The sequence below is a fragment of the Nyctereutes procyonoides genome, unplaced genomic scaffold (assembly GCF_905146905.1).
Source record: "Nyctereutes procyonoides isolate TBG_1078 unplaced genomic scaffold, NYPRO_anot_genome, whole genome shotgun sequence".
Taxonomy (NCBI): domain Eukaryota; kingdom Metazoa; phylum Chordata; class Mammalia; order Carnivora; family Canidae; genus Nyctereutes; species Nyctereutes procyonoides.
In genome coordinates, this window is record NW_026575126.1 from 23266555 (window position 1) to 23285308 (window position 18754).

At 42.9% G+C, this 18754-nt stretch overlaps 1 protein-coding gene across 5 annotated transcripts in view; it reads left to right on the forward strand.

Annotated features, from left to right (window-relative positions):
• SLC44A3 (solute carrier family 44 member 3) overlaps window positions 1-18754 on the forward strand; it is a 93308-nt gene that overhangs the window by 69219 nt on the left and 5335 nt on the right. For 2 of the 5 annotated variants that reach the window (XM_055339273.1, XM_055339276.1), the window contains exon 13: window positions 11822-11865. The exons of the other annotated variants lie outside the window; for them this stretch is intronic. In XM_055339273.1, the coding sequence (XP_055195248.1) occupies window positions 11822-11865 (44 nt within the window). The remainder of the gene's footprint in view (window positions 1-11821; window positions 11866-18754) is intronic. 5 annotated transcript variants of the gene reach the window in all.

An 18754-nucleotide genomic window follows, 5' to 3' on the forward strand; every position in this document is an offset into this window, starting at 1 on the left:
AAGGCCCAGTGAACAGCTGCCATCTTAAGATGGTTGGACTCTGACGTCCTTCCTGACTTGAAATGTTTCTGCCCTCTCAGAGAGGCAATTAATGTCTGTTGAGTGAATGACTGTGTCACCATGGGGAAGGGAGGGTAAGTTGTGCATGCAGCCCTTAGCTAATCAGAAAACCCTCCTGAGAGGCAACCGAGTATTAGGCGTTAGTTACTCTGACTGTCCATGGCATGTAACTCCTGAAGACAGGAATACCTCCATTTACTGGGCACTTGCATGTGCCAAGCACCGTGCTAGCTACAAGTATTGACCATCTCCATCCTCGCAAATATTCCTGTGAGCATGATATGATTATTATCCTTTTTCTTTTCTTTTTCTTTTCTTTTCTTTCTTTTTTTTCCTTTCTCTAAGATGATGTACTTAGATTCAGAGAAGTTAAGTAACAGCCTGCTCTGGGGCAGGAGGAAAGTAACAGAGCTAAATGTTGAAGTTTTGCAGATCTAATAAATCATTCCTTTTTCCTTGTGCAAGTTCTGAACAACCAAGAGACACAAGAGTCAAACAGATAAAGATTAAACCTTGAGGGGCACCTGCGTGGCTCAGTAGATGGAACATGTGACTCTTGATCTCAGAATTGTGAGTTTGAGCCCCATGTTAGGTGTAGAGATTAGTTTAAAATGAAGTCTTTAAAAAAAATGTGTTAACGGTTGCCTGGGTGGCTTAGTCAGTTGAGCATCCGATTCTTGGTTTGGACTGTCTTGATCTCAGGGTTCTGGGATTGAGCCTCATGTCAGGCTCTATGCTCAGCTTGGAGTCTGCTTGTCCCTCTCTCTCCTCATCTGCCTCTCCCCCTGCTCACACACACAAACTCTCTTTCTCTCTCAAATAAATAAAAAATCTATATATGTTTTAAATGAAAATTAAAAAATTTAAAATGTGTTAAAACATTTTTAAAACCACCTTGAGTGCCTAGGGAATGTGTCAGAAAATGCATTGTAGGAACAGCTTATTAATGTTTCATTCCTGAAACAGAGAGCCCAGCTCACCTTCTCCCAGGACCAGCCAACAATGTAGACCTGCCTTTGGGGTCTCTCCTGCAAGCTTACCGCCAAGGAGCTGAGAAGGTGCACTCTTAGTGATAGGAGGCTACCAAAGAGAATGACAAAGGGCTGAGCCAGCCTGAGCTCTGCTGCTCCCCCACACTTACCAGTCCCTTAAGTCATATTCCCCCTCTGGGAGCAAATGAGAATTGTTACCCTAAAGGAGGTCCCTGGCCATGGAAACACAAATAGAGGTACCCGACACCAGGATTCAAACCCAGGTCTTCCTCAGTCCACTAGGGCACTCCTTCTGTAGGGTAGGAACTCAGACCCTGAAACTGTAGAGATCATGGGGCACCCTTCCCTCATTACAGCAGAATCTGGGGTCCAGAAGGCTTGAAAACCTCAACTAGGGTCACGCAGTGGGCAGTGCTTTTTCTCCTCTACTCTACCTTGTGTTCTTCTCTCCTTCTGCCCTCATAAGCATCACTGAGACACTGGAGACAGACAAATACACCACATTACACGATGTGAGCTGCCCTGGCTTAGCTTTTAAACACAGCTATAGGGATATCTATCCCATTCCTTATACAACATGGAAGTCAGTTTCATGCTTCTAGGGCAAAAGGCTGGGGAACATTTGGATCCTGGGAAGGATAGGATCTCCCCTCTTATTAATGGTTCTGAGCCCTCAGCTTCCTTCTCCAAGATTCTTCTCTTCTCCTTACGCTTTAGCTCTCCCTTTTTTCTGAAAGACCTTTATCCACCTCGATTTTTTAAGATTTATTAATTTATTTGTGAGGGAGAGAGAGTGTGCACTTGTGAGGAGGGGGAGGAGCAGAGGGGGCAGAGGGAAACAAGCAGACTCGCCACTGAGCAGGGAGCCTGATACAGGTCTCAGTCCCAGGACCCTGAGATCATGACCCGAGCTGAAATCAAGAGTTGATCGCTTAACCAGCTGAGCCACCCAGGTGCCCAAACATTTATCCACTTCTTATGAGAACTCCTTCTTCCTCCCCTCTCCCCTCTCCTTGGATCTGGACCATATACCCATTTCCTAGTAGTTTGATAAAGTGGGAAGAAGGCAGACAGGTCTGGGCTTGAATTATAGCTCCCCCACTTACTGTGTGACATTGGACAAACCCCATATTTAAAGCAAAATTCTTAAACCCACCTCATAGGCAGTGAGAAGGCCAACTAAGTACATAGATTGTAGCATGCTGTCTGGCTCAGCATATGTTCTGTAAGTGTTAGTTTCTTTTGTGAGGGGAAGGAGAGGGTTTAGTGACTTTCATTTATTCATTCATTAATTCACCAAATATTGGAAATCTGCCATGTGCCAGACAACTTGGGTACAACACCACCTATCTCCTAGGATTATTAGAGATAATTAATGGGTAATGTTTGCAAAACTATTAAGTTTCATGCCTGGCATGTAGAGGTATGTACTGAATAAATGAAACTCATTTTCATGATCACCAGCCCACCAAGTGATGGGCTCTGATTCTTTCCTATGCACTTAGAGTAGTGCGGAGCTCCTGGGGTTATTCACGAAGGCTGCTCAGTTAGAAGTGTATCAGCATCCATAGGGAAGTCCTGAAATATACCTTTCTCTTCCCAGGACCATTGCATTAATGACTTGTTGGGAGCGGTTGAATTGCTAAGAGTGGCCCAGGCTTCCCCCTCATGAAGGGTGATAGTGAGGGAAAGTCAGCATTCCAGTCCAAAACCATGACCAGCAGATAAGAAATGATGTGGCCTGAGGTTGAAGAAACACACCTTGCACAGCAATCCATTCGGCCCCTTCTCTTCTGCATCTAGTGCTCATTTTCTTCTTCACTCCCATTTTTCAGCAGTCCCGGGCCATTGTTTCATTGCCTGTCAAGGGCAATTAGGACCTTTTCCAGCCACACTGGTTCATAGGTCATCCGTTGCAAGAAATCATCACTTGCTTTACTATACGACAGTGTTCACAAGCCTGAGCATCCTGTACAAGATGAAGCAACCCCTAAAGCTCTTTGGGCCTTCTCACTGTGGCATGCTCTAGCTACCCTGCAAGTATTCTGAGGGAGGTTGCATGTGTTTTTAACTCTGGTCTATGGAAACTACTTTTGAGGTTAGCAAAATCCAATTTCCTCACAAATAAGGAAGCAGGTAACACACGAAAACACCACTCTGGTGAACAATATTCGATGTGGGGCTGTGGCAGCTGCAGAAGGACTCCCGTGTCCTTCCCATCTGCTCATGTCTGCTGTGGGCACCATGCTGGCCGGGCCACTGAGGCTGGACCCGCCATCATCTGGGATTCCCAGCTGGGGTGGGGGCCGGGTTGGGGAGGTGGTTCAGAATAAAAGGAACTTTCACAGTTCAAGTGCTCAGCAGTACCCTAAGTGCTTGAGAAATGTAAGCGTTATTTAACCCAACCCCCCAGAGGTGATGGGGATTAAGGAGCGCACTTGTGATGAACGCTGGCCATTGTATAGCAGTGTTGAATCACTGTATTGTACACCCCAAACCAATGATACACTGCATGTTAACTGGAGTTTAAGTAAAAACTTAAAAAATTGTAAAGATTATAGATTAGCTTCAACATTTCCCAAATTCATTTAGTGTGGGAAATGAAATTAAACCATTAAGTAGCTCGTATCCCAAATCTAATCTTCCCGTGATGGAAAGCAAGTTTCCTGATGTCATTTTTCTCCATCTGGGACTGCCCCTGGAATAGTTACTGTCAGAGGACTCAGAATGCCCACCTCTGAACCCATGCCTTCTCCTCCTCTCTTCCATTCCTTTCTAAGCAAGACAGTGACAGGGAGGACAATCCTGTACTATCAACCTCCAGTTGTCCTTGTTCTAGAGATTCAGACTGATTGGGAGGAAGAAGTGATTGTTGCCCGGGGACTAAAGGATGCCTTCATAGAGAAAAACCTGAAAGGTGTGAGTCCCAGTGGTTGAGGAAATAAAAGCCACTTCAGTGCCCCAGTGACTAATTCACATTCTGCTACAAGCTGGAATCTGATGGTGCTCTGGCTACTGGCCTCTGCTTATCGTCTTTGATTGACTCCCACATGGGTGTGACTCTCAGTCACACACTCAGATGTGCAGGAAATACTGTATCATGTGTCTTAACCTAATTTCTAATCTTGAGCTCTCATTACACTGGATTGGCAGTAAATATCAGCTGGTATTCTTGGGCTCTCCCGGCATGGGCTTATAGGAAATTTCAGGTATCCCCAAGCATTAGTACACATGGGTTGCCCTTGAGACATTCCCCTTTTCTGTCCATAGCATCCCATCTTCAGGCTTTATTTGGGAAGCAGGCATCTTTTGCAAGGCCCCTCACAGTCTTGTCTGCCTGACCATGTAGTGGTTAGTTAACCAATCCTCCCATTTTGTCTGGAATGCTCTGGTTTTAGCACTGAAAGCCCTATGTCTCTGGAGCCCCCTCCCCCCTGGCAAACCCAGACCCTAGGAGTGGGCATTTCCCTTCAGAGTCTTGCCATTTCTCCACGCTCTGCTAAAAAAAAAAAAAAAAAAAAAAAGAGAGAGAGAGAGAGAGACCTGGACTCCTGGTCAGGCTTACAGATCTCTTTTCCCTCCTTTCGGCCCAGGGGAGTCTCCTTTTCTAATCTAGGGTTGGAAGAAATACCGCATGCTTACCTGCACTCTGAGACATTTCGTTCAAACTGAGAATCCTCTTCCTTCACCTTCTCCATTGGTAGGTAAGAGCTTAAAGAGCTTAAATTTTTGGAAAGCAAAAGCTAATAAGAGTTGCAGACTGGGTGTCTTCGTGCCCTCACCCCTCAAGAGCCTCCTAACCTCACCTAAGGGAATGAGCACAGAGCCTGAGTGGGGCATGTGATGAAGAGGAAAAGGAGAAAGTACACAGGGAAAAGACACAGAGGTCAAGAGAACAGAGGAAGCCATCACACATATACTTGGGGTAGCTGGACACTCCTTCCTTTTAAAAAAATTATTTATTTATTCATGAGACCCACAGAGACATGGGCAGGGGAGAAGCAGCCTCCCTGCGTGGAGGCGGGTGTGGGACTGGATCCCAGGACCCCAGGATCATGGCCTGAGCTGAAGGCAGATGCTCAACCACTGAGCCACCCAGGTGTCCCCCCCACCCACCCCCAAATACTCCTTCCATTCACAGTCCCATCTCAAGACATGACTGAGAAACAAGGGCTGTGAAAACTAGCAAGAGAAGCAATTCAGGGAATTTAGTTCAATTTGTTTCCTGATCTAGGTGGGGCTAGGCAGTTCCTAAGAGTCTTGGCAAGCGGATCCAGGCTTTGACAGTTCTTCAAGTGGGTTCATCTTCCCCCTCCTTTCGCCTTTTACAGAATGCCTCAGTTGGCGTCAGGGCGGGGCAGGGAGGAGCATTTGCTAGACTTGCATTCATTTGGTCTGTGAGACAGCTGAGGCCAGATGCCTTGGTCAGGACGTCAGGACGCAGCGCAGTGGGGGCGGGGAAGGGCGCCCTGAGCCTGTCTGCCAGGCCCACGTCCCGCCTCCATCAAGGTGGCAACCCAGAAACTTGGTGAGGTCCCAAGAACAACGGGCTGCTGACCTGGCTGGGTGCCCTGTCCCCAGCCCTAACCTTGTCCGTGGATGGAAGGATGATGGAAGAGGAGGCCCTGAACTTTCTCAGCACCAGCCCTGGCTTCTGCTAAGAGTAGCAGGGAGGGACTAAAGGAAACAGAAATACAAGCTTGCAAGAGTTACCCGTTCTCACTAGGACTGTGCCTCCACCACCTTGACAGACTTCCAGGGAAACTGCTTTCCGAGAAGTGCCCTTGGACAGAGGAGGCTAAAGGGGAAGGTCGGATAGTCTTCTGAAGCTTCAGGAAGAAAGGATCTGTTATTATAGTGTCTTTAAACAAATGCATTTCGCTTATGAGTTTTTTGCTGCAAACCGGACCAGGTTATGGTACAAACCAACAATCATTCTCTGCAACCAGTGACCTTTCCGTCGATGACCTGGCCCTCTGTCAGCAGGCCTTTCTCATACAGGTCAGGCTTTGCCTCACCAGCCCTGTGTCCCCCAAAAACATGTTCAGGGAGGGACAGACATGTGACTTAAAACTATCTCCCAAAACCACAGGGTATATGAAAACATGTACACTTGCCCATTTCTGTGCTCCATCTCCTCTTGACAGCTCCACAGTCCTGAGCTTCAGATCAGAGAAGTGTGACATTTTCTTATGGTGCTAAAGAACCCGCCTCCTAAAGTCTATAAATAACAGCCATCTCTTGTGCTTTTACAGTACGCAGGGCACCCCTAAACATTTGACATACACAGCCTGGGTTTATCCTCTCGGGGATGCTGTGTATCAGGTCGTAATTCCCCCTTTGTACAAGTGAGGAAACAGGCCCAGCGCTTCCCGAGGGGGGTAAGCTCCATCGGACTGCAAATCGGGGGGCCTTAGTGGCTTCACTGTGCTGTCTGGAGTTTCTTGTCAAAGAGAAGGGTGAAGGGGACAGGAAACCCGTGGTCTTCACTAACCCGGGACGGCCCATCTATTTAACCTTCTATCTGATAAAGCCTGAAGTCAAAACAACAGAGCAGGCATTTCCCATGTCACAGATGTGCAAGCTCCATCCGGCCCCCTGGAAGATCAAGCCTCCCTTCTGCCTGGGTCAGTCCCTGCACTGACGGTGCACAGGTCAATGAGCTGAATGGATGCAAGAGCCCCCTGCGATGGTGAAGGGTGTCTTGGACCAAGGCAGCACTTCCTTCACAGCCCTGCATCCTGCACGTCATTCTTACTCTAACTGTGGTTCTGGTGGGTTTTCATGGCAGGGTGCAGAGCCTTGCTCACACACCAAATGGACAGGTCAGGCTCAGCAAGATGCAGTTGCCTGGTTTGGCTTTTTCTGGATTTGTGTGAAGAAGGGGCGCTGGCCATGAACACCTAATCCATGTTCCATTTTTGTCACCTTTGCCTGGTCACCTAGCATGTTGAGATTTCCTTTTCCTCATCGGTAAAATGAGAGGATTTTCCTGGGTGATGTGTGTGTGGGGGGGTGCCTTTTAATCCTAACTTTCTGCCAAAAGAACAAATGTACCGATCGAGTTACTTTGGGTTTTGTATGAAGAAATATTATTTGGAAAGCATTCTTGGGTTTGCCAAAAGCATCTTTCATCATTCAACAAATATCAGCTTCACAGAGAGAGCAGGGGGCTCTGTGAGAGCGTCTTGGCTGAAGGAACACGGTTTGCCCCAGAGGGATCATGAGGGACCCCGCAGACACTGTGCGGTGCGGGTTAATAATGAAACTCACTAAAATCAGGAGGTGGGACAAAGTGTGAAGGGGACTCTCACTTCCTCTAACCTCCTCCTGCTTTTTTCCTTATTTTTTAGAAATTACTCACTAGGGAGACAAAATTGCCTTTAAGTCTTTATCTTAATTCTTTTTTTTTTTTTTTGAAAAAGTATTACTGAAGTCGGGTTGGCACACAGTGTTACATTAGTTTCGAGGGTGCAACGTGGTGACTTAACAACTGTATGCTATGCTTTGCTTCACCACAGCGTGGCTCCCATCTGTCCCCATACAACACTGATGCAATAAATACCGTTGGCTCTATTCTCTATGCTGTGCCCTACAGCCCCTGACCTATTTACTCCCTAACTGGAAGTCTGTATCTCCCACTCCCCCTCAGCCGTGTTACCTCCCTTTCCCTCTGGCAACCATCAGTTGTCTGTATTTGGGGGTCTGTTTCTGCTTTTTGTTTGTTTTGTTTTTTAGATTCCGTGTGTAAGTGAAATCATACATATTCGTCTTTCTCTGATTTATTTCACTTAGCATAATACCCTCTAGGTCCATCCAGGTTGTTACAAGGGGCAAGACCTGATGATTTTTGATACCTGGGTAATAATCTCCTTTATCCATTGGTGGACACTTGGATTGCTTCCATATCTTGGCACTTATAAAGCTGCAATAAACATAAAGGTGCATATATCTTTTTTAATTAGTGAGGTTTTTAAAAGATTTTTTATTTATTTGAGAGACACAGCACAAGTAGGGGAGGAAGGTGGCAGAGGGAGAGGAAGGGGTAGACTCCCCACTGAGCGGGGAGCCCGATGCGGGACTGGATCCCAGGACTCCAGGACCATGACCTGAGCTTTAAAGGCAGATGCTTAACCTACTGAGCCACCCAGGAGCCCCTAATGCTTTCATTTTCTTTAAGAAAATAAATACCTAATAGTGCAATTACTGGATAATGACATTACTATTTTTAATTTTGAGGGGAACCTCTATACTGTTTTCCACAGCAGCTGCAGCAGTTTATATTCCCACCAAGAGCCACACAAGTGTTCCTTTTTCTTCACATCCTTGCCAATGCTTGTTTCTTGTCTTTTTGATCCCCACCATTCTGAGAGGTGTGAGGTGAGACCTCATTGTGGTTTTGACTTGCATTTCCTTGGTGATGAGTGATGCTGAGCATCTTTTCATGTGTCTGTTGGCCATCTGCATGTCTTTGGGAAAATGTCTATTCAGGCCCTCTGATCATTTTTTAATTGAATGATTTGATTTTTTAGTGTTGAGTTGTAAAAGTTCTTTAGTATTTTGGATACTAACCCTCTATTAGATATGTCATTTGCAAAAATCTCCCATTCAGTAAGTTCCCTTTTTTGTTGCTGTTGATTACTTCCTTTACTGTACAAAAGCTTTTTATTTTGGTGTAATCCCAATAGTTTATTTTTGCTTTTGCTTCCCTTGCTTCAGGAGACATATCTAGAAACAAGTTGCTAAGGCCAATGTCAAAGAGATTACTGCCTATGTTTTCTGCTAGGAATTTTATGGTTTTATGTCTCACATATAGGTCTTTAATCCATTTTATTTTATTTTTGTGTATGATGTAAACAAGTGGTTCAGTTTCATTCTTTTGTATATAGCTCTCTAGTTTTCCCAGCATCATTTATTGAAGAGACTGTCTTTTCCCCCAATTAAATTTTCTTGCCTCATTTGTTGTCGATTAATTGACCATATAAGTGTGGGTTATGTCTGGGCTCTCTATTCCATTGTCTGTTTTTGTGCTAGTACCATACTGATTTGATTATTATAGTTTTGTAGTATATCTTGAATGCTAAAATTGTGATACCTCCAGCTTTGTCCTTTCTCAAGATTGTTTTAGCTCTTTGGGATCTTTTGTGGTTCCATAAACATTTTTGTATAATTTGTCTTAGTTCTGTGAAAAATACTTTTCCTTATGGAAATACCAATAGTATTTTCTCCAGTTTTTTCTTATAATTGATTTCTAATTTCATAGTGTTGTGGTTCAAAAATATGTATGATATGATTTCAGTTTCTTAAATCTGTTGAGACTGGTTTGGTGGTCTAATGTGTACACTTGATTATGTATTCTGTTGGTTTTGAATAGAATGTTCTGTATATACCTCTTAAGTCCATCTGGTCTAATGTGTCATTCAAAGACATTGTTTCCTTAAGGATTTTCTGCCTGGAAATTTATCCATCAATGTAGGTGTGTGTTAAAGTCTCTACTATTATTTTACTAATGTCAGTTTCTCCTTTTATGTCTATTAATATCTGCTTTGTGTATCTAGGTGCTCTTACATTGAGTACATACATAGATATTCACAACTTTTAAATCCTCTTGTTGGATTGATCCCTTTATCATTATCTAATACCCTTTTTTTTATCTAGTGTTACAATCTTTGTTTTAAAGTCTGTTTTATCTGATACAAGTATTGTTATTTTTTTCCTCTCACTTCCATGTGCATGGAGTATCTTTATCCTTTCACTTTGAGTCTGTATTTATCTTTAGGTCTGAAGGGAGTTTATTCTAGGCAGCATATAGATGGGTCTTAGTTTTTAATCCATTGTGCCACCCTGTGTCTTTTGATTGGAACATTTAGGCCATTTATATGTAAAGTTATTATGGATTGATGTGTACTTATTGTCATTGTTAATTGACTTCTAGTTGTTCTCGTAGTTGTTCTCTGGTTCTTTTTCTCCTGCCCTCTTTCTTTGCAATTGGTGACTTTTGTTACTGTTATGTTTGGCTTTCTTTTACTTTATTTTGTGTGTATCTATTATAGGGTTTTGTGGTCACCACGTGGTTCATATTATAACATCCTAAGTATAAGGCAGTCTATATTAAATTGATAGTCACTTAAGTTCACACATATTCTAAAATAACTTCTTTACCCTCTCTAATCTTTTATATATATATATATATATATATATATATATATATATATATATATGTTGTTATATTTTACATCTTTTTATTTTGAGTCCCCTTAGCTAATTTTTTAGATATAATTGAGTTTACTACCTTTGTCTTTTACCCTTCATATTAACTTTATAAGTAATTATTTTACTGCCTTTAGTGTATGTTTGCTTTTACCAGTGAAATTTTTTCCTTTCATAACTTTCTGCTAACTATGGTCTTTCATTCTCCACTTAAAGAAGTTACTTTAATGCTTCTTGTCAGACCAGTTTTGTGGTGATGAACTCACTTAACTTTTCTTTGTCTCAGAAACTCTCAATTTCTCCTTCAATTATGAATGATAACCTTGCAGGGTAGAGTATTCTTGATTGTAAGTTTTTCCCTTTCAGCACTTTGAATATACCATGCCACTTTCTTCTGGCTAGCAAGGTTTCTGTCGAAAAATCAATTGATAGTCTTATGAGGTCTCCCTTTGTATGTTACTAGTTGCTTCTCTTTTGCTGCTTTTAAAATTCTCTCTTTATCCTTAATCTTTGACAATAAATTATGTGTCATGGTGTGGATCTTGTTGGGTACATCTTGTTGGGCACTCTCTGTACTTCCTGAACTTGGATGTTTGTTTCCTTCCTCAGATTAGGAAAGCATTCAGCCATTATTTCTTCAAATAAATTTTGTTGTTGTTGTTATTTTAAGGAGGGCTGGAAGGGCAGAGGGGAAAGGAAAGAGAGAATCTTAATAGGTTCCATGTCCAGTGTGGAGACCAGAACGGGACTCAATGTCACAACCCTGAGATCATGACCTGAGCCGAAATCAAGAGTTGGACACTTACCAACTGAGCCACCCAGGTGCCCTTCAAATAAGTTTTGTTCTGTTTTTTGCCCCTTTCTCTCTCTTCTCCTTCTAGAACCCCTGTAATGTTTGTTTACTTGATGCTATTAAAGAGATCCCTTGACCTATCCTCATTTTTTATTTTTTTTTAAGATTCTATTTATTTATTCATGAGAGACACACAGAGAGAGGCAGAGACACAGGCGGAGGGAGAAGCAGGCTCCATGCAGGGAGCCTGATGTGGGACTCGATTCTTAGACCTGGGATCATGCCCTGGGCTGAAGGCAGATCCTCAACCACTGAGCGACCCAGGCGCCCTATCCTCATTTTTTAAATGTTTTTTTTTTTTTTCTTTTTGCTGTTCAGCTTGGGTGTTTTCTACTACCCTGTCTTCCAGGTTACTGACCATTTTTTCTGCATCTTCTAGTCTCTTTTGATACCCTCTATTGTGTTTTTTGTTTCAATTATTGTATTCTTCAACTCTGATTGGTTCCTTTTTTTTTAAGACTTTATTCATTTATTCATGATAGTCACACAGAGAGAGAGAGAGAGAGGCAGAGACACAGGCAGAGGGAGAAGCAGACTCCATGCAGGGAGCCCGATGTGGGATTCGATCCCGGGTCTCCAAGATCGCACCCTGAGCCAAAGGCAGGCGCTAAACCACTGAGCCACCCAGGGATCCCTGATTGGTTCTTTTTTATATTTTCCATCTCTTTGTTCAAGTTTTACTGAGTTTTTCTACTCTTCTCTCCAGGCTGGTGAGCATCTCTATGGCCATTACCTTGAACTCTTTATCAGGTAAATTGCTTATTTCCATTTCATTTAGTTCTTTTTCTGAGGTTTTGTCTTTTTCTTTCATTTGGAGCATATTCCTCTCTCTCCTCATTTTGCTTGACATTCTTGTTTTTCTGAATTAGGCAGAAGAGTTACTTCTAAGCTTGAAGGAATGCTCTTGTGTATGGTCATCCCCTGGGGTCATCCTCCTCATCTTTCACCACCCATGCTGCCTAATTTGAGACATGGTGTTAAAAAAAAAAAAAGAGCAATCTCTTAACATTTTTAATAATGATTTTAGAAATCATTTGCTAATTTGTGAAGATAGATTTGCCTGAAATTCAAATATTCCTTCACTTTCAGTTTAGTTTCACTTTTTTCTGTTAAGGTCAAATTAACACTAGCATTTATATTTAAAATAACATATAGAGAGATGCATAGTTGGATCAGTTGGTGGAACATGCAACCCTTGATCTCAGGGTTGCAAGTTTGAGTCCCAGATTGGATGTAGGAATTAGTTTAAAATCTTTAAAAATAAATAAAAAAACTTATAGAGTATGTTTCATTTTATAACTTATGCTTGTCCATCCATTCTTCCCTCTGCCTGCTATATTTGCAGAGAAATGCTGGGGTATGATCCACATGATGTTAGGAAATGATTATCTCCTAGGAGTGAGATCAGAGTGATTTCTTTGCTTTTTTCTTTGTTTCTTTCTATGTTCTTCATTTTCTTATACTGGGCATAATATTAATAAAGCCATTATTCTAAAAATGAGCAAAAAGGGGAAAAAAGAGGGAAGCAAACCATAGGAGACTCTAAACTATAGAGAGCAAACCAAGGGTTGTTGGAGGGAAGATGATTGGGAGGATGGGTTAAATGGGTGATGGGCAATAAGGAAGGCCCTTGTGAAGAGCACTGGGTGTTACATGTAAGTGATGAATCACTAAATTCTACTCCTGAAATCAGTATTACACACTGCATGCTAGCTAACTAGAACTTAAATAAAAAATTGGGTAAAAACAAATAAAATTTTAAAAAGCAAACAAGGCTGCAATGCCATGGCTTTATAGGCAGCAGCAGATCTCATGAAAGGCACATTCCTTCTTCCATCCACCTCCCACCTGGCCCAACCCTGGAGGGAACTGGCAAATTTCCCTGACTCACCATCTCATTGGACTTTTGCAACTAGTGACTAGTGAACTCCTGAACAACTCTGAAGGGTGAATGCAAGGTCCTGGAAGGCCCAGGGGCTGTTTGTATATGCTTCACTGGGCATGTGTTTATGATAAAAACAGAGCTCAAGATGAAACTGGCTTGGGGTGGTTCCTGCAATTTTTATTGCAATCCAAAGAAAGGATGCTTAGATGTATGGGGATGTATCTGGGCTCAGATTTCACTGTATGTCCTTTAGTTTTGAGGGAAGCAGGAATACCAGGGTTATTTATTCATCATCCCGTTTCTCAAGTTTGTTTTCATAGTTCTTATTGTATCTTTCAGTTAATAAATATCAGGACTTTATTAGGAAGGCATTCCAGAAATAAAGCTGGTTATTCATGGCATGGTTTTTGGCACATGCCTTCCTGCCTATATGGAGGGAAACTCTGTTTACCTTTTTGAAGAGTCAATAGAACCTCAGGTTCACAGTTTGTCCACCAAAAGAAGGAACCACTTCAGTTTAGGGGGAGGACAAACAGCTGCCCTTAGCTAATGAAGGACACAGGGCTGAACTGTGCTGGCTTCAGTTTTTTTTTTTTTTTTTTTTTTTCTGGCTTCAGTTTTAACTGAAGGAGCCAAAATGTTCTTTCTGTATCAGAGGTGCGATTAATGTCCTTGGACAATTCTCAAAGTAAATTACAGAGATAATCCAGCTTTTCTGTTGCTTAAAACTATACTTACATCTTTTTCATTTTTCTTCAGTTAGAATTTTCTGTAAAATGGGAACAATAATACCCCCAGTGATTATTTCACTGAACTGTGATAAGAAACAGATGAGATTATATAATATGATAAGAGGAGGGTACCTGGTCCACTACAAAAAAGAGGCCATGCATAAAGCATCTTTGGTGCAGGGATCCCTCGGTGGCGCAGCGGTTTGGCGCCTGCCTTTGGCCCAGGGCGCAATCCTGAAGACCCGGGATCGAATCCCACGTTGAGCTCCCGGTGCATGGAGCCTGCTTCTCCCTCTGCCTCTCTCTCTCTCTCTCTCTCTCTCTCTCTCCCTCTCTCTCTCTCCCTCTCTCTCTGTGTGTGTGTGTGTGTGTGACTATCATAAATAAATAAAAATTAAAAAAAAAAAAAAGCATCTTTGGTGCAGAACTTTTGAGCAGGCAGGCACATTTTACAAGCTGTGGGATGGGACAACCGAGAAGTGACATTCCTCAGTGGAGGCCACATAGCCAGGTGTGGAGGCAACATGCTTGGAACCCCACCTCTTCCTGCTGGGCCATCCTGCCATATCCTTAGCCCTTTTTAATGACACATGTCATGAGAACACCACTTTAGTATTTTGAACCTTTTAGAAGGAAAAGCACAGAGCACAGCTCCAAGTAGATGTTTTCCTGCAGATGGCCTGAATGAGTCAGAGATCTACTTCTTGTAAGTGATGCAACGCAGGTTGTATATGTGCACCCAGGGGTGTGCGACCTTACTAACTTCTCTGTACTTCCCTTTCCTCACTAGCTTATCATCCGGTTGGGGGTTGCAGAGGATTGAGTGAACGCATTCAGGGGGATATAGAATAAGAATAGGGCATGGCAGGGGATCCCTGGGTGGCTCAGTGGTTTAGCGCCTGCCTTCAGCCCAGGGTGTGATCCTGGAGTCCTGGGATCGAGTTCCACGTCAGGCTCTCTACATGGAGCCTGCTTCTCCCTCTGCCTGTGTCTCTGCCTCTCTCTCTCTCTATCTTTGTGTCGCTCATGAATAAATTAACAAAATCTTAAAAAAAAAAAAAGGCGGGGGGAGGGCATGGCACGTAGTGTGTGCTCCATGAATGCTTGCCATTATTCTTTATTATCGTTAATTTATACACAGAAGCTTCACACTTGCCTACAGATGGGGAAAAGAAAGGAAGAAGAAAAAAAAGAGAAGAAAAAAGAGAAGGACTACGAAACAAATTCAGATGAAGACTACTGTGAACCACCCTAGGACATGTCGCTAGGGCATGTCCTGAAGTGGGGTGGAGGGAAGCAGAGTACCTGGAAAGAGTACTTACAAGTATTACAATTCCTAATACTCTTATTTGCTCCCCAGAGAAGGGCTCATTTTCTTTGGGCCAGACCCCTGGCTTATGACTGCTAATGGCAGCCACGTGCTCAGTGGATGGATGACTGCACCACATTTATGCATAACTTATGCAGGGCCCACTAGGCATGATGGAGGTGCTTGGGGCTCCCCAAATGCATAGGTGAGAAGAGATACAGGCTTTGTGGTTAAACAGGAGATAGTGATGAGGGGAGATCTGCCCTGAGAGAGCACAGGGCAGCCTGGGAGAGCTTCTAGAAGCGCGGGCTGAAAATGACATGAATCCTGAAACTTCCAGTCTGCCCCCTTGCTCCACAGCAGGGCATTTCAGGCCCACCGAGGTCTGGCTCACAGCTCCGCTTGGCCTATATCCTACTACACTCCTCTTCTGGGCCCTTTGGTCTCATTCACAGCCTCCTGCTGCTGCCTCAGCCCCCCACCCCCAACCCTACAGGGACCAGCCAGCTTCAGGGATCAGCCACCTGCCATTTCTCTGAAGTCTTCCTCACCACTCCCCTCCCCACACTCCTTCCTTCCCATCACCCCCAGCCTGTGCTCCTCCTCCATGTTGCTTTCACGTCTGTGCATGAGTCACAGCTCACTGTTCACCAGTCTTCACCACCAGGCAGGCCCTTCCTTGTTTGTGTCCTTTCCCCCTCCCTCCCCTTCTGCTTGTGACAGTCCATGAAAGAAAAACTAATCAAACCACACCTGGAGGAGGGAGTCTTCAACCTCAGGCCAGGGAATGAGAATGGAGATAAAATATTGAGGCACTACCACTGTCAAGTTGGGAATCTTTCTCTTCCATTTGGTTTCCAGACATGGAAATATCCACTTGTTTGGGGACACTATTGAAACATGCCCACTCAATATTTCTGGTAATAAATTAAGAGGCTGAAACCACTACGTCTTTTCTTGCTTCAAGATTAGCTTTCAGGACCTCCTGACTAACTTTCACAACCAACACAACGTTTACCCACTCACTATATGCAGTCCTTTCCCCCTACCGTTAAGGTCTGCAAATTAGCTTAGCATGTTCACCTCGAGTTCGGTCAGCCCAGATGAATGCTCCAAGCAAGAATTTACCACACTGAACATTTAGAGCAATCCATCTCCCTGCTGCCTGACAAGGAAGCAGCTTCTATTGAGAATAAGTATAAATTAGCTAATGCTGAAACTGCAGAAATTTTCAATCCATATCCTGTGTCTCGAGTGATACTTCCCTCCTCCAGCTATTCATTCCGACATTAATTCTAGGTCTCTCTGTTGCACTCAGGGTTGAACCTTGTGGTAAAATACTAGTGGTGTAGTAACTGCAGGAAGGCATATATAATTTCCCCGTCAGAGTGGTTTTAAGGCCCTCTTTCAGTGGGCATGATACATTAGAGAAAAGATAAATGGTTATGGGCCCCAAAAAATCTGCGGAGTCAACACATGTGTGAGAAATTACCATTTTAACCTTTAATCATTTTAGCCAAGAAGCAAAATCTATTTTTATTGCTTATGAACAGTAGTGCTAAATTGGCCATGAGGCACTGATTGGCAGGAAAAGGCCTCGCAAAAACTGTATTCCCCCATATAAGTTGGGAAGTACACTAAGAAGCCCAGTTTAAAGGTGGGAAGTGGGTGGCAGGTTGGGGACAGAGCCTGAAAGCAAAGAAAGCCACTGAGTAGCACAGGGTTGAGCTGCTGTAAAGAAAGACCATGCTGGGCCCTGGAATGTGGTCTGAGAAGCAAGTCCTGCCCTTCCTGGATCCCTGAGAGTGCACGGGATCAAAGCCTACAGATAAAGAAACCATGGGTCATTTCCACACCTCCTCAGTGCTGAGAGTGGCCTGTGTTTCCCAGCTGTAAATGAGGTCATCCTTGCTGAGGCCTGGATGATAATAGGTCCCTGGTTTGCTACATGTTTTCTGTGTGCCACGCGCTTTGCTAACTGCTTTATAGGGAATATGTTCTTTAATCCTCCCAACTCCCCCTTGCAGTACGTGCTATAACTCACTTTATGAATGAGGAAATTGAAGTCGGAAAGTGGTAAAACCCATTTGCCCAAGACTGACAGCCAGTTTGGTGGTAAAACCGGGATTTGAACCCAGAGACTGGTTATGGAGCCTGTGCTTATCTTCACTACCACGCTTTTCAATAGCATTGCTTTTCAATAGCGTTTTGTCCCAGTGAAAATTGATAGTGTAATGTCCAGAAAGTTAGAATGAAAAAAAGTCTCTCAGATTACCAGGGAATCTGGAGAAATGCCCTTGATCCTGGTCTCTATAAAAGAATGATAATGCTATTCTTTACCCACCCTACAAATGTATTATCAGGATAATGAATTGGTCATCAGGGCTCTTAGAATCTTAGATGATTGAGGATGTTTAGTTAAATAATGAGCAAATCAGTTTTCATATCCCTATTCAAGACTGAAGTCCCCAAACTGGGGTCAGCTCTCTTCAACAACCAGTTTGGGGTTTTAAAAGTAAAATTCACATGCATTCCATCTAAGTCAGAAGACAAAAATTCTTTGTCGAATACCATGAAGGCATTTCTGCAGGGAATTCATCTGACATCTGACAGGATATCCCCTGTCAAGCAAGTAGGGTACCCTGTGGGGGGAGCTGGGTACCCAGCTTTTGTCTTTGAGAACCAAACTTTGCTCTCTAGTTGGCCTTGGTGAAGAGGGAGTTTGGTAAATCAGTTCTACCCCTTTTTCTCCGTCTCCTCCATCACTTTCTAGGATTAAGACCTGCAGCACTGGGAGGTGGGTTAACTGCAATAGACTCCAAAATGGTTTCCTTACAATGCTTTTGAGCAGGTATAGGAAAGGATTAATTTGTAGATCATGAGATAAAAAAAATGTCATCCTTTTCCTAAGCAGAAAGAAATGACAAAACTCAAGAAGGTAGCATTATAGTCTATTTTTTCCCCCGGGAAGTTATAAATTCTGTGCTCTAAACTGCAGTGCTAATAGCATTTTTAAAGATGTCAAGAGAAATATAAGAAATAGATGGTTTTAAAAAAAAAGAAATTGATAGTTTTGAAATTATATACTCGTAAAAAGAAGATATTTTGGAAAAATGATCCAAGAAATCCTCTCTCATGAACATAAACATACACAAATACATACATGTGTTCCTTTTTGACTTCATCATCCCATTTCTGGAAATTTATCTTTAAGAAATTATCCAAAAACCAGAAATTAAGATGTCTATTGCATAGTTGTTGTTTTTAAAGATTTATTTATTTTAGAGAGAGAGTGTGTGTTAGTGGGGGGAGACGCAGAGGGGGAGAGAGAATCTCAAGCGGACGCCACACTGAGTGCGGAGCCCTGATGCAGGGCTGGATCCTACAGACCGTGAGATCATGACCTGAGCCAAAATTGAGAGTTGGATGCTTAACCCACTGTGCCACTCCAGTGCCCCTGCATAGTTTTTATATAGCAAAATATTTGAAATAGTCTATGTGCTACAGACACACCTGATAGAATATGTATTTATTAAAAATTAAAAGTATAAAACCATCAAGCAACATGAAAATGCTTATTTTATATAAAGGAAAAAAAGCCAAGTATATAATAATGACACTGTGCCACTTAAACTATATATTTATTCATTTCTAGAATTTCTATTTAGTTTGCTTTTGACTTTGCCTCTTCACTTCTTTTTTTTTTTAATTTTA